Source organism: Pleurodeles waltl, chromosome 7 (genome assembly GCF_031143425.1).
Source record: "Pleurodeles waltl isolate 20211129_DDA chromosome 7, aPleWal1.hap1.20221129, whole genome shotgun sequence".
NCBI classification, from domain to species: Eukaryota; Metazoa; Chordata; class Amphibia; order Caudata; family Salamandridae; genus Pleurodeles; species Pleurodeles waltl.
In genome coordinates, this window is record NC_090446.1 from 159,495,194 (window position 1) to 159,511,557 (window position 16,364).

The 16,364-nt window shown below is 41.4% G+C and overlaps 1 protein-coding gene across 1 annotated transcript in view; it reads right to left on the minus strand.

The window, feature by feature from the left end:
- The window catches only part of ARFGEF2 (ARF guanine nucleotide exchange factor 2), a 557,551-nt gene that overhangs the window by 404,675 nt on the left and 136,512 nt on the right, over nt 1-16,364 (minus strand). Inside the window, exons 9-11 of the mRNA XM_069243445.1 lie at nt 10,895-11,025; nt 8,146-8,380; nt 2,462-2,561 (exon numbers count right to left, since the gene is read on the minus strand). Coding sequence (XP_069099546.1) covers nt 2,462-2,561; nt 8,146-8,380; nt 10,895-11,025 — 466 coding nt within the window. The remainder of the gene's footprint in view (nt 1-2,461; nt 2,562-8,145; nt 8,381-10,894; nt 11,026-16,364) is intronic.

The window sequence follows — 16,364 nt, forward strand, 5'->3', positions numbered from 1 at the left end:
GCTACAGTAGGGATTGAAACTGCTAGTATTCAAGCCCTACTATGGTAGTAGCCCTGGCATAATCAGAGAGGCTATTATCAGAGCTCTTACATAATAAGATTGCTGCTATAATTTGGCGCCACACTACATGGCACCAAAGGGACAAGTAGATCTTTTTACAGGACAAGTAGATTTGAGAAGCAACCTGTCCCGTGGACAAGTAGATATTTTAATAAATTCCACACCCCTGACCTCATATTAATAAACTCACCCTTACTGATTCCGTTGATGGATTTATTAATGCATGCACCCAGAGGGTACTTTTGAGGTAGCCAATGAACCCTACTAGTCCTCTAGTGTTCTGGCTGACTGGTACTGTTGAGCTTTCCACCATAGACTGGTTTCTGATCCCCTCAAGAGGTGAGCACCCTGCTCTCAGAGGTCAGGAACAGATCCTGCTCTGGTAGGAGGTGTTTACATCTCCTCCAGCAGGAAGGCTGGTAAATTAGCATGTCAGGGCAGGAAACTTCAAAGGGCTCACTGCTTTTAAAATGAGAGCCTGGCTGCCCCCAGCACTGGAGGATACCACCCCGTGCCCTGAGGCCCAATTGGCACCAGGACCAGCAGGAAATTAACTATACTAGGAGGTGTGTTACACCCCCAGGCTAGTCACACCCCTAAGGTGGGCTACTTGAAGTGAACACGAAAAATAGGATTTCACCATTTTGGTTGTGGTTAAGTAGGGCCTCTGGGACAGGGCGATGCACACTCTTCACAAGAAGAGGTTATCTAGGGGGTGAAATGACCCCAGGGGTAAGTAGCCCGTTGGCTACTACCTTTCACGCACCTTAACACCCCTAAAATGATTATTTAGGTGGCCCCCTGAAACCAGGAGATCAAGATCAGATCTGTCCACCTGGAGACTAAAGAAGGACAAAGAAGATCCCACGATGGGAGATCTGAGGATCAGCAACTGACTTGACGCCAACCCTTTCTGCCTACCTGCTGTCCCCAACAACTGCACGGTTCTGTTTTGCCCAGAAAGTGGTGTCACTTCTAAAAGTTGAGGAGGAGTAATCCAGGTCTTCAACTGGCCAGTAACATCTCCTTTGGAGCACAGGAGCTGCTTCCATGCATGCTTGCACCCACCAAAAGGACCGAAACGAGAGCATCTGCCAGCACGACCTGACTGGAAAGAGCCTCACTACACACGAGCTCCCTAGCCCGAATTGCTGTAAACAGATGGTGCTCCTGAGGCACAGAGTCATTCAAGAGCTGAGCCGCATCTTGTGTTTAGACCTACTGGCCCTCCAGTCCCGGTCTGCAAAATGTGTATGCAGAAAAGCAGGAACCGCAAGAGCCTCTTGAACATCTGGACCCGACACCTGAAAGAACCATGGCACCCGTGCCCATCAGTCTGAAGAGAAGTGGACCAACGGTGCACACCCGGTCCCAAGACCCTCCACAGCTGAGTCCACCTTTGGGTTTGGCCGTACTGGTCCCCCAGTACTCCTGCAGCCTGTTTTCACAGGCTGCCACAAAGCACGAGTGCCTCATGAAGCGTGACCCCGCCAGAGAAATCACCACTGCAGCTGAGCCTCTAAGCCCACGATCCAGTGGACCCGCAGTGTCCTTATGTGCCTGAGTATCTCAAGGACTGAGCCCCACTGTGGGTTCGCCCAAACTGGCGCCTAAGTCTCTGTTAGTAGTCTCTTTGTCACAGGACCATCTTCCCATTTAAATCAAGGGGGGCACCGAACTCTAAAAAGCATCTCTGCACCCGGATGCCTCGTTGCCCTCAGAGATCACCTGTTGGTGCTGCCTTGGACCTTGCCCCAACTTACTTTTACTTCAGAAGATTGGTCCTGTAAATCGCTGTGAAGTACGCATATGCAGCATATGTGTCTTTTCCCATAGGATCACATTATTGCATTGGAGTCAATGCAAGTGTATTTTCTGTATTCTTCAAAACTGCTAACTTAAAAAAGACTAATTCAATAACGAACTTCTTTGTGTCAAAAAAATATATAAAAATGTTTTTTTCTTTTTAATTGGTCTCAAGTTTCTCCTTGAGTATGGGTTCCATGTATTGGCTTTGTAGGTACAACACATGCTTCACACTGCCCTCTGATAAGCCTAAACTGCTCACCAACACACCAACCAAAAGAGAGCTTTTATGATTATTTGTAGCCTCTACCTACCAAAAAGGATTGTCTGTACTATCTGAACAGTGTGCCCCTACACTGGCACACTTCATAGATAGCCAGCTTCCTACACTGGCTTTGTGCAGCAGACAAAGATAATTGTGAACCAGTATTTACTTGTTCCTGTCAGATATAATAACGAAAATCCACTCCAACGTGGTATTAAACACCTGTTTTATTATCCAACTTAATTGTGAAAGCCGACTTCACACAATTTAGATTAAGCTTGACATATCATAGAAACACTATCAAGTAAAGTGATCAATATAACAATATACCTGCACAAATTCTTGTTAGTGTCTGAATAACCATCCATTTGTGCTCAAACGAACTGGTTGAAGTCTCCAGAATATTCAAGAAGATCTCTTTGAAAAATACCTGTAAAATGTATATAAAAACAATGTGTAATGTTCTGATTATCTTAGACATTCAAGAGCAAGTGCTAACACAAACAAAACAAAATACTTCTACTTTGGAAAGTTCTATTACAAGAGTGTTTATGAATAGCAGTCTCAGATAGTAACGGTGATAATATCAATGGCAGCTCTATTAATACAGATGCTGAAATAACACTAAACAATTCATGAAGTATGCTTTGGTACCAGCAAAATTAAGAGTCAGCCTCCCAAACTCAGCACAAATTATTCTACAAATTCCAGTTTTGAATTTATTGTGACTATATCAAAAACATCAGTATATAATTTCACCAAGAAATACAGCAGTTCTAATTACATAAATGGGCTACATTCCACCCCAAAAGATGGTGGTCACACTCGTTAAAAAAAAAACATTTTTAGGCCAAAACAACAGTATTTTCAAAAAGATACTAAAACATATATATTGCTGTACATAAACTGCCCTTCAATCCGATTTCTTACCGTCATACCACGGAAGACACAGTTAGCCATAGTGTGTCAAGGATGGACTGCTATGATAGTAGGCAAAGCCAGATTGTGGTCATTAAAGCCAACAGGATGTCAAGGATGAGTCACTATTATGCCAGGGATGGTCAGAATGTTGTAAAGAATAGCCACAAAATACCATACCAGAATGCCATTATAAATAGCCACTATGTCAAGAATGTGCCACCACTGTACCAGTAATATTGCATGACAGTAGTCGCCCATAGTGAACCACCCATAAGCCCTTGGTAATCAAAGTACAGTAATGACTCAATGATAGCAACTGCCCCGTTGCCATTTTGGTTAGCCCTTTCGTTTTTGTTCAGGTTGGTGAGCCTGTATGGCTAATTTAGCTTCCTCATCACTTAACTTCAAGTTCTTTAAGGCATAACAAAAAATGAAGATTACACTGTTTTTCCTGCATCTTAACAAATACTTGAAACAATTATTCTCTTGAAGAATCTTGTGAATAATAATCTCCCCATCATTTTGTCTACACAATTACCCGAGAACTCTTATAAAAGGGTCGAACCATCTTAAAACTTTAAATATTAAGATCAAATAATATCAACTGTGAATTTCTAATCACCTGGTGATATAATTACTTTCTGCAAAGTCAGGCTGAACCTATTCTTTATCATCATATGTATATCTTTGTGTTATCACTAATCATGTGGAAACTGGAGTACAAATGGATTCTGACCATTGTTTGGTGTTTGTAACTTGAAACCATATTACACCTGCCCTTGTGGCCTTGCATTGGCTGCCAGTGCCTCCCTGAATGGGGTTAAAAGAACTGTACAGAGCAATGTCTAGAACAGAACTAGCATTTCTGTAATAAAAACTTATTCCAACTGACATGGTCATTTGTTGCTACACACTCGTACTGCTGGGGGCGATAACAAAGAACTGACTCTTTATCAAGCACTCGTTTTTTCAGTTCAGACCAGGAAACTGAGGAACTCCTTCCTCGGACAAAGAAGGAAACTAGCAAATCACCTCACTTTCCTAACACAGCATCTAAAACCAGTGGTCCACAATGCAAAATAGGATAATGCATCTTCTAGACAAAAAATGTGTGTGTCTGCATAAGAGTGTGTGTGTCTGTATAGAGCTCACAAACTTTTTATAACACAAGTCATACTACAACCACACACTTCTGCAACCAAACAAGCACGCTTGCTTGTAATCACTCTGGAAAGTTTGAGTGCTAACATGACATACTAGTGACAGGTACATGCTATAAACCTCTCCCGCAACCATGCGTTGTGCTGCCGACACGTGGACTTTGTTTCATCATTAAGCATCCCACAAGAACTAAAATAGACATATTTAGAATCTGTCAACATGTTTGCTTTAATTTATGCTGTTCAAAGCATGTTCTCCTTGCATGCGTACTAGTGGTGTGCTGACCTAACCCTCCCATGCAACAACCGCTAACACAAGTCCCCCAGAAAATACACAGGACGGTAGGGAAATCAGATAACTGTGCCCAACAAGTTACTGAATATTCAAGTAAACTAGAGGTAAGTGACATCAACAATTTGATTAGGCATTTAAGTGTCATATAAATGAGCCCAGAAGACAATGTGCAAATCAAGGGCATCAATATGAAAATCTCACAACAGGACAACTATTTTAGAGAGTGAGTATTGTATGGATGAGCAAGAGGATGAGATCAAATACCTAAATTGGTGTATCAAGTGAATCTTGAGGACCGAAACACAACAACAAATTACTAAAGTTGAATATTTGCAAAATCATTCCAGGCAGAATACCATTTACGAAATAGACTTGAGAGAACCAAGCAGCAGCAAACCAAAAGTTATTGGGCCAATCTAGTAGAATTTTAATTTGTGTGTAGAAGTAGTATACTGGCAAAAAAATTAATTCAGCACCTCATGGTATCATTCACGCTAACTGGGCTACAATTTCTCTTACATTTCGCTGTGTACTGGATTTCTAAGTAGTACAATCTCTCTTCTCACCTTATTATTTACTTCATTCACTGGATAATTTGTCTCTCATGGATGAGCGTTCTCTAAACATGCCCACTGGAATCAGTCAGGGGAGGCCAGGATACCGTTTCTCAAATGTGTTCTCAACTCTAATCACATTACTCTGCTAGAAGTTGTAACAGTTCTGCAGACCCAAAGCTATTCAGATGACCTTCATGACTGATGTCAGCAGATTCTATGAAAGCTAGCTTGACTAAAAAAGGTATTGAATGCAACACCTGTGTTTCTACTTGTTGCCTGATACCTACTAATCTGCAGAGTTGATCCTTGCATGTCAAATGCTTAGGTCTACCAATTTTATGGGTAGGACATATGACCTGCCCCACGTCCCGTTGATGCTAAACAAAGTTATTGCCAATCATGCCAGACTGCCACATGAAATGTTTGCACCAATGTGTGACTCACAGAAACCAACCCATCCAGCAACAGTGGAATTATTAGAGACAATATCAGAAAAAGTCTAAAACTAGATCCCTTCAGTTTAGACTTTCAATCAGAGAACATTTCTCTCTACTTTACAAGGAAGTCCAACAGCTTTACATTAACTGTAGGAAACAGTTCACAAACCATCCTAATTTTCAGATGGCACCACAAACCATCCTAATCTTTAGATGTCAACACTGGATTGGGAGGTAAACCATTATCAACCTCAGAAGACTGATGGAGGATAAAACAGGCAATTGTTGCAGGTCATGTATAGACATGGTTCTCAATCTACAGAAAACACACTTTTGAACTTCAAACGTGGTGCAGTTGGCTTCTTCCCCAACAAAAGTTAACATACTGTACTGCAAGTTGTGATAAACCTAAAGGATTACCCAAAGGCAGCCTGACCATTCTCCTGTGCATGAACACCTCTCATCACTAAAGTGCCTTTTGAAAGGAACTCATTTGGAGCCTGAAATGTGAAGCAAGAAGGATGCAGGAATTACCACCTACTTTCGGATTTCCCAGGTAACTTCAACTAACAGTTTATAGAGGGATGGAACAAGGCCAGAACCTGTGATATAGGTCTGCTCAGAAAATGATTCATTTTAGAATATTAATTCAGACTGCACTCTTTCCAAATGCTGTTGAGTTACCATTTGTTTAAATATAGATACATCTCAAACTGTTGTATGTGTGAGGTGGAGTCTCATTGACATGAAGTGCTTTCATTAAGACTAAACAGATTTTAAAAAAAAAAAAAAGTGCTTTCATTAAGACGTAGCACTGACTGAAGGACAGAAAAGCCTTAAATGGGTCTCTGACAACAATGGATCAAAGAAATGTGTAATGATGACAGGATCAGAATGTGGTATTATGCGTAATGTACATTAAGCGAAAAATCAAAGATAATAATAAATGGAGCAAACAGTCTAAGAAACTACTAAGAATGTTGAAGTCAATTCTAGGATGATATTTGTATGTATTTTTGGTATGAGACCATCTGGACTAAAGCCTAACAAAATCCTACTTAAGTAGTAATCATTCAGTAGTATAAGTCCCCATCAGACTATTAAGGTAAAGAAGTGAATCTGCAAAGAAAGGTCTCCAAAAGGGAACTGTACCATCCTTGGATAATTTAGTACTCAACAAGTAAAATATTTGGTGAAAGGGACACTTCTCCCAATATAGTTCAAGAGGCTGATTTATTATTCTAATTCCAATACAGAATATTTTGGGTTAAATGCAATTTAGGGCCAGATGTAGAAAGCATTTTGCATGGTGCAAACTGCGAAAATCGCAGTTTGCGCCATGCAAAATGCCTTTTGTGATGCACATTCACAATTTGCGAGCTGGTACCAACTCGCAAATTGTGAATGCGACTCGCAAATAGGAAGGGGTGTAGCCTTCCTATTTGCGACTCGCATCGCTATGCTAAATTGCTTTGTGACCGCGAATGTGGTCGCAAAGCAATTCGCAGTTACCACCAGTGTCACACTGGGGGTAACTCATTCGCAAAATGGAAGGGGTCCCTATGGGACCCCTTCCCCTTTGTGAATGTTGCTACAAAGGGGTTTTCAGAGCAGGCAGTGGCACTGCCTACTCTGAAAAACCGAAACCAAATGGTTTCCTTATTTTTTTTTAATTTTGCAACTCGTTTTCCTTTATGGAAAACGGGCTGCAAAATAAATTTAAAAAACTGCTTTATTTAAAAAGCAGTCACAGACATGGAGGTCTGCTGACTTCAGCAGGCCACCATCCCTGTGAGTGCAGGGACCCGCTATGGGGTCGCAAAATGTCTGAGACACCGTACTGCATCCGATTTTGCGATTTCCGATTCGCAAAATCGGACTTTGCTACATCTGGCCCTTAGTGTCTTAGGATATGGCTGCTGTGTTGAGGGATGGGTTCAGCAGAAGACCAAAACCTTGAAGTACTGGGACTCTGCACCTTTGCCAATTCAAAAGAAGTCACATTGTCACTGTGCCCAGCCATGGTGTAGCATGCTAGAGTGTCTGGATTATTTCTTTTTTTAGTGTCTAGCCTTTGAGGACATACCAAGAAATAGAATATTACACAATGTGTTTACTTGGAGGACCAAGCAGGAATAACATTTGCAAAGAAAAACCAAAGGTGTACCCTCTTTCAACAGGAGCAATTGATTCTCGATTATATTATACCACTTTTATGATTGTAACTGGATATTTGAACAACAAAAATACATTTATTTGCAAAGTACTGCATATCTGTTTTCGTGTGAAAATGGACAAATAGGGTAATGATTTAACTATGAATACTCCATCTTAAAGATAAAAAAATATTCACCCTAAACCTACTCCCTCACCCTTATGGAGAATCTAACCATAGCCACAACTCCAAACCTTACCCTATTTAATCGTGAATTTGAACATGCCCTCACACTGACTCAATCTTCATCTAGTCCTTAGCTACAACCCTAACTCTACAATGCTGAATCCATTAAAATGTGTCTATAACTTTTAATAATGGACTTTTCTATTTATTATTCAAAAGAATAAAAACATTTAATATTCAATTGACTCCATTTTTTTATTCAATATAGGTTTCTTCACAATGCCTACAAAAATTGATTCTTACCTCAATCTGCATTTTTAGATGAGTTTTAAAGTTAGAAAGAAGAGTGAGAAAAATTGCAAGGGAGAGTTCAAAAACATCAGGCACTGAAGAGACTCCGTTCTTTGATAATGCAACACAGAGATATTGCTTGATTGCAGTGATAAACATTTCATGTGTTCTGAAGACTGGACCAGCATTCTGCAATACTGACAGTAGAAGCTGCAAGGAAACGATTTTGGAACGCAGTTCATGGGACCTGGGAAACAAATGAATGTAGACAACTGTTGAACACAACTTTCTAACAATTATAACAAATACATTACATTATGATTAGACAAATAACAGCCCCATGCCACAAAATACACTAATCATGCAAGTATTCATAGTTGCACAATGACAAAGCTTTGTAATCTGCAGTTTAAAGGAAAGTAAAACCAGAAAGAAGAAAATAACAGCACCAAATAAGGATGAGCAGCACAACTACATGGTGTCGTTGATGTTACATAAACACTAAACAAATTAACTTCAAAGTTATGTTTGACTCAGTGTAAAATTCAACCACAACATCAAAACATAAAATCAATACCACATGCAAAATTCTAATATCTTAAATAAATAGGCCAGCAGTTTTCCTACACACATAGCATAATAGATGTAAAATTGTAACATATCAATTTTCACAATGTTATATAAAATAAAGGACAAAATATGACTGACAGCAACGTATCAATTTCTTTTTGAACACACTTCCTCTCCACAGAAAAAATACAGCATTTTATTTGGGAAGGTATTTACTAGGGAGATTTATGTGGTGAGTACATATTTCCTCCTCTGATTTATAGCTAGGATCATAATTTCGCTAAACAGGTAAAACAAAGGTTAGTGAGGATGGGGAGAGGTTACATGCAGTTGCAGGAAAACACACTGCAAACAAAACTAACTGTTATACAAGATGTCAATTCTTGAATCAGTAGGAATCTAGAGTTTTTATGTGCTCCGCCTGAACCCAGTACTGAAAATGGAGACTGATGAGTAAACAAATGCCAATAAACAACAAATCGGATCCATTCTATGTCACTAGTCCCAATATTTGTCTGAATACAACTCTAGAGAATCTTCTCTCTGAAGAGGTCAAGAGGCAGCAAATGTATATGAAAAGAAGAATGCAGAGAAGAGGCTGTTGGATACATGATCATGATTGCTGGGAGATAAACTCAACAACAAATAGTGCTATGAAATGCCAATTTGATGGCCTGTAGGAGTAAGTACCCATTCCCAGAGTTTTTTCTGCAACCTGGCCTACAGGCAAACCGAAATCAGGCACAAGATAATCAGAGACAACAAATCTCAATCATAGTGGAGGCACACAGGAAGCCTTAAAAGGACTGGGTTTGCATGCTTTCTACTTCAAGCAAAACTATTTCAGGATTAAGAACCACCCAACTTGTTGTGGTGACAAACTATGAAGCGTAACCTCAAACCAATGGCTTCAGGCCTTAGCCTGACTGAAATCCATGGGTCCTAGAACACTTAAGCTTTAATCTAGACAAAAAGTTGGATATTGCAGTGGCCACAACATAATGCCTGAAGTTAAACACCAAGTTTCATTTTATAATGCTCAACTATCCACTTCAGTCTGGAAGGCTTATTGATTCCTTATCTTAATGTCACATAGATCAACACTACTTATCAGTGAAGTTTGGCAAACTATTGCCTTAAGCCAATATACCTTATATCAAAGCAAAAGGTTGCTATCTTAGAAGTCCGTAACAAACAAACACCAGTGTGTGGCTTTCACATTTGCTGTGAAATAGTGTTGGTGGTATAGGTAGCACACACATTATTGGGGCTACAGGCTCTCAGGAGTGACAGGCAACATATTCCATAAATAATGCAGCACAGTGATGTGGTATCTGAGGTGGTGTTATAACATACCAGTTGTGGTACTTATGAATCAAGTTATATTATAAAAGCTAAAACAAAATCAAATGAAATCAGAGGAGCAGGGACCAGAGATTGTGTATGAACTGTAACTTAAACACTGGTGTTTCCAGCACTAGACTGATTACCGCTACTTAACAATTCTCAGCGGAACAAAATGTTTTTATGCATCCAATTTAAATTTGCTTCAAAACATTTTGAAACCTGCTTACAATACTGTTTATGTTTAAGGTAGAATCTGGTCTTACTTCAGTACGTGAAGCTTCCATAAAGTACAAGATTTGCATGGATAAATGTGCTTCAATGTATATGATGCGTTTATTCTCACTACAGGGAAAAGTAATTCCTGCATGGGAAAACCATTTCCTCAACACCCTCATTAACCACAGGGGTAATCCCTTTCTTCTCCCACCACGGAAAATAACTTGCATCTGTCTCTCAGAGGAACAAGTGTACATGTTTCAGAGTGAGGTAATGCCTCAAATAGATAAATGTACACCTGTAAATTTTGGTCTAAATCTGCAAATCCAACAAATCAATCATACATGTTGATGATTTTTATAACTTTACTTTATGTATGCAGAATAGCACCAACCCAGATTCGATGACTCAGGAAACAGAAGTTCCATTCACAAACGTTTTTTTCTAAACAACGTGGTGAGGCAAATGTCTGAATTGAACCTTTGATGACAGGAAGATGACATTTTCTGTTATAAAAATTTGATTTAGTGACTAATTAGATAGGTAAATTAAAGATGAATGCAACTTGCATCTACAGTGTAAGCTGTTACATGAATTTGTCTTGAGTAAACATTAACTTCACACTTACTTGGGATCAGGGGGCCCTTCACCAAGAGGTTTCATTGAGAGTTTACATAGAGATCGAAACACAAGAAAAGCATCCTTCTGCAAAATGTGTGCAAATTTGGCCAAGTGATGTCCACGTCCAGAATCTGATTCCTAATATAAGTCAGAAAGACAGTTGAGAATTTCATTTAAACTCTTGACACTATTACAAATCAGACAACACCAAAGAACAAAAAACAATATTAAAAGGAGGCACTGTGTACAATCCCAATTGTTAACTTATTTCCGAATGCAGATTTTGCAAAATATATTGATATAGACTGAAATATATTTAGCATCCCTAGCATGGCCCAAAAGGAATCTGTAGACATTTCGCACAAACAATAGGGGACGTTTTTCGCAAAGAATGGATTTTACCGCAACAAAGTCCCAGATCACCAGTGATGTCATCATATTAGTCACTGAAGAAACACTTTCAAATCAGAACCAGAGTTTTGGAAGAGAGCCTTATGGATTAATCCTTTAAGAATCTCTGCTGTGTCACAAAAAGCATGTATATGTTAGCATGCGTTACCATGTTAGCGTTGGTGTGTATGGAGCTAGTGCAGTTCCCTGAGGTGTGGTGTGATGTGAGTTTTGTGTGGGAGGCTGAGGATGAGTCTGGCTGCTGGATTGTCAATGGCTTGTAGTCTTTTAGTGAGTTGCTTGGTGATCCCAGGTAGTGTGTGTTTCCTAGACCAACTTGCAGGTGATTAGAGGTGAGGGACAGTTTTTCTAGTGTTGCCTGGGAGCCTTTTGAAAATCTTCCTCAGCGTCTTGAGGGTGTGGAAGCAGGATGCAGTTAACAGAGATGACTTGTACCGTCATGTCCAGTTTGCTGTTGATTATTCCAAGGTTCCTGGCATGGGTTCTGGGTGTAGGTGTGGGTCCGAGTTCAGCTGGCTACCAACTGAAGCCCCATGGTGAGGTGTTCTTGCCAAAGATCACTACTTCGGTCTTGTTGGTGTCGAGCTTGAGACAGTTGACTTACATACAGTTAGCGACTGTGGTCAAGGAGAAGGTGAACTTGTTGGGGGTTTCGTCCAACAGAAAGAGTAGGGGTTGTGTGCTATTTGCTTAGGCAAGGCTGTTGATGTGTGTACGGATGACATTGGCCAGATGGATCATGTATGTGTTGAAGAGGGTGGGGTCCAGTGATGAACCTTGAGGCACTCCGTAGATAAGTTTGTGGGGTGCCAAGCAGTAATGTGCCAGGCTGACAGCTTGTGTTCTATACGTTAAGAAGGAGCAGATTTAGCTGAGAGTGTGTCATTGTATGCCAATCACATTGAGGAGCCTAGGGGGAAGGGGAGTTAGACTGTGTCAAACGTTTAAGATGGATTCAGGGGAATGAGGGCTACTGTGTCTTCTTTGTAGGAAATATATGCGGATGTAGTTAGGGATGTTTCTGTACTGTGGTTGGGCCTGAATCCAGACTGTATGCAATCCAGGAGTTGGTGGTTGCTGAGGTGGTTGGTTTATCAGTTTCTCTAAGATCTTTGCCAGATACGGTAGAAGGGAAATGGGTCTGCAGTTTGGAAGCATGGCTGGGTAAGAATATGGTTTCCTGAGCAGGGGCATGCCTGTGGCATGTTTCTAGGTGTCTGGGAATGTGGCTGAGTAGATGGAGGAATTGAGGATGGGTGTCTGTGCTTCGCTGATGGGTAGTAGTCCTTTGGTGAAAAGATGATGAGAAAAATTGTCAGATGAAGGCCCTTGTTGAATTTCCTTCACCATAGCATCAGTAGTGACAGTGATGACAAAAGGCCAGGTGGTCAGGGTTCATTCAACTGGCCGTGATGGGAAGTTGAATTGCAACAGTTAAGGGATCCAAAAGGTGTCCGACAGTGTGGGTGGGTTTGGTAACGTGCTGATGAGGACAAGATTTCTGAGGATTTCTAGAAGGGCCGCAGAGTTTGGGTCAGAGCAGTCTTCTAGCTAAAAGTAAAGGTCCCTGTGGAGGATGAAGCGACTGGCAGTGATGAGGGGTGTGACGAAGTCCATGATGTCGCTGGCGAAATTGGTGTGGGTCCTGGTGGTCTGTATGAGAGGGATTTGCCTAGAGAGACGTTGGCTATGATGTCTATCTTGAACGTGAGATGTTCCATGTAGCTGGTGTCAGTGTACGTGGTGCAGTTGAAGGTATTTTTCAATATGATGGCAACTCCAAATAAGGGCTTGTGCTGATGGTCTTTAATAACGATCTTGTAGCCCATGGTGATGGCTGCTGCAATGTTCATTGTCGAGGTTGGGTTTAGCCATGTTTCCGTGAGAAAGAGCAGGTCTAAAGCATGGTCGTGCAGTAGGTGTCATATCTGAGGCGTGTTTGGTGAGCCAACGGGTGTTGAGGAGCATACATGCAAATTTGACGTGTTTAGGTGGTGTTTTGTCTGTGAGCAGGTTGCTAGTTCATGTGAGCGAGTAGGGTGCTGGCAGCTGTTGGTGTAGTAATCTTGGGTGTGGGAGACTGCAAAAGAACTTGTAAGAGGAGCATATGAATGCTCCTTCCGTGTTGTGTGGTGTAGTGTGGCAGCACTGCGGTGGGCAGCAGCCAGGGTTAAGAGCATGAAAGAGCACAGCAGGTCATCAGTGGGTAAGGGGACAACCAGAGGTTCTTGTGCAGGGTGCAGTCCAGGAGTGAAGAGTGTAGATGGGTTTGTGTTTGGTGCACCAGTGGTGTATCCGCTGGTGGCATCTGCACTGTGGCCACCAATTACTAAGTCCTGGAAGGAGCACAGGGTACCGGTGGGAAACCAGTACCGACACTAATCATGTGAAATTATTGTGATTTTTCAGATTCCTGCTGCCTAAATTCCTGTTTTGTGTTTAGTGAACAATTCCACAAAGAAATGAATAAGGTAACCTTTAGTCAGTGTGAGACCATGCTTAAATCGGGTTCCAGTTTTACAAACTATTTGTATGTGTATGATCAATTTCAATATGAACCACCAATTGAAGCATTATTCTATCATATGTAAATGAAATGGAAAAATATATATATAACTTTTATTTAAAAGAAATCAAAATTCAAAAAGGTTACTAAACATCATTTTAGTGAATTTTTGTGACAAATTGTAAAACCCATAATAAAACCTACAGTACAATGGGCCCTTAAATTAATTTGAACAAGAGTAGAGATGTGAATTATATATTTTGTACTGTTATTCTAACAGTATGTTTGGAGGTTCTGGTGTCTTTTAATGTCTAAATTATCTGAACATTTTATGGTATACAAAGGCCATTAAAGGTCCCAGCCCTAGCCAAAGACATGGAGCAATAAGAATAAAGGAGGGATCTAAAGACAGGGAGTGCTGAAAGTGTAATCGAACATCCCACACTATCAGGGCAAAATGTCCCAATTATAACAAAACCCTACTAAGAGACTCAAAAGTTTTAACAAGAACTATTGTGACTGATTCCTATGAGGTTAGTAAGACTGTGTATTTAACAACAAGAACCTCACAAAATAGAGACTTAGTCTACCTATATAATTAGTAATAGTAGGCAGTTCTAAGCTAGCTCATAGAACCATATCTAAACCCCTAAACCGACGAAGGTAGTAGATGTTGTTGGTAACTTGAACATGACACTGATTCCGAAGGAATCCCTGTAAACAGATCCACCCTTTTCTTTGGTCACGCTTGCATGCTCAAGATAAACATAAGAAAGATATGAAAATGCATTTTCAAAACAATTATTGAAATGATCGTATCCTTGTGAAGAAAGAATGAACTGCAATTATTAGACAGATGTACAAGTTACTTACCTTTGGTAACAATACTTCTGGTAGAGACATATTCCAGTTGCAGATTCCCTACCTTTGAACTTCCCTAGGAGTCAGACTGGATCTGGAGATTTTTCTTCAAGCAGTACCTCCGCGCGCCGTCAGGTGGTGTTGGTTGACTCCACGGGCATCGTTGGCATCCTGTTCGCCGTGATGACCTCGCAGTCGTATATAGGCGCAACCCCGGCGCGCTGACATCAGTTTCTTTTCATGACTTTCCACAACAGTAGCGCGGAGCCATGAAGAACACAGAGTGGTGCGCCAAAACTAGGGCCCTTAAGGGGAAGTTCCTATCCCTAGAAATCAGTTCGCAGTGCGGGGAGGGATGGGTGGGTCGGTAAGGAATCTGCAACTAGAATATGTCTCTACCAGATATAAAGTTACCGAAGGTAAGTAACTTGTACAACTGATAGAGACTTCTAGCTGCAGATTCCTTACCTTTGAATAGATACCCGAGCAATACTATCCCCGGTGATGGGCTGCGAACCAAGATGACATCAAGAAGTCCTGCAGGACCAAACGGCCAAAGTAGCCGTTCCTTCGGACCTGATTGTCCAGGCAGTAGTGTTTGGTAAAAGTGTGTAGAGATGCCCACGTCGCTGCCTGACAGATGTCCAAGACTGGAACGACCCCGTGCTAGTGCTGTGGTAGCAGCAGTAGCTCTGGTGGAGTGAGCTTGCAAACCTTCAGGAGATTGCTTTTTAGCCAGAGTGTAGCACATTTTGATGCATAAGAGTACCCATTGTGAAATGGTCCTCTTCTGCACCGCCTTCCCCTTCTTTGCACCCACATATCCCACAAAGAGTTACTCGTCCACCCGAAGTCTTTGGTACAATCAAGATAGAACGCCAACTCTCTTTTTGGGTCCAGACGGTGGAGTCTCTCCTCTTCATGAGAGGGATGTGGGGGTGCATAAAAGGTAGGCAAGGTGATGGACTGTCCGACATGGAAGGGTGTCACTATCTTAGGTGGAAAAGAAGACCTCGTGCGAAGCACTACTTTGTCAGGATGTATGGCCAGAAAAGGTGGCTTAGATGACAGAGGCTGGAGCTCTCTTACTCTGCGGGCAGAAGTAATGGCAACTAAAAAGACAGTGTTGATAGTTAAGAGCCGTAAAAGACAGTTGTGAAGCGGCTCAAACGGGGTACACATAAGGTATGTTAATACCAGGTTTAGATCCCATTGGGTCATGATGAATGTGATAGGAGGAAAGAGATGTGTGAGGCCTTTAAGAAACCTCCCAACTATAGGAGATTTAAATAAGGAACGCTGATCTGGTAACCTCAAGAAAGCAGAGATAGTGGAAAGATATCCCTTAAGAGTGCCCAAGGTGGAACCCTGCTGGGCAAGGGGAAGAATAAAGAGAAGGACTTGAGAAAGAGGAGCAGATAGAGGATCGACAGATTTGTCGATGCACCATCCACAAATTTCTTCCAACGACAGGCGTATACAGTTTTGGTTGAGGGACACCTGGCTGCCAAGATAACATCACAGACTTTGGGTGGCAGGTCAAAAGACGTCAACTGTCGCCGCTCAATCTCCACGCAAGAAGTCGCAGAGTTGACAGGTTCAAATGGAGGACCCTCCCCTGCTGCTGGACAGAAGTTCCTCCCAAAGGGCAGTCTGATCGGTGGAGCCATGGACATGCGCAACAGCTCGGGATACCAGA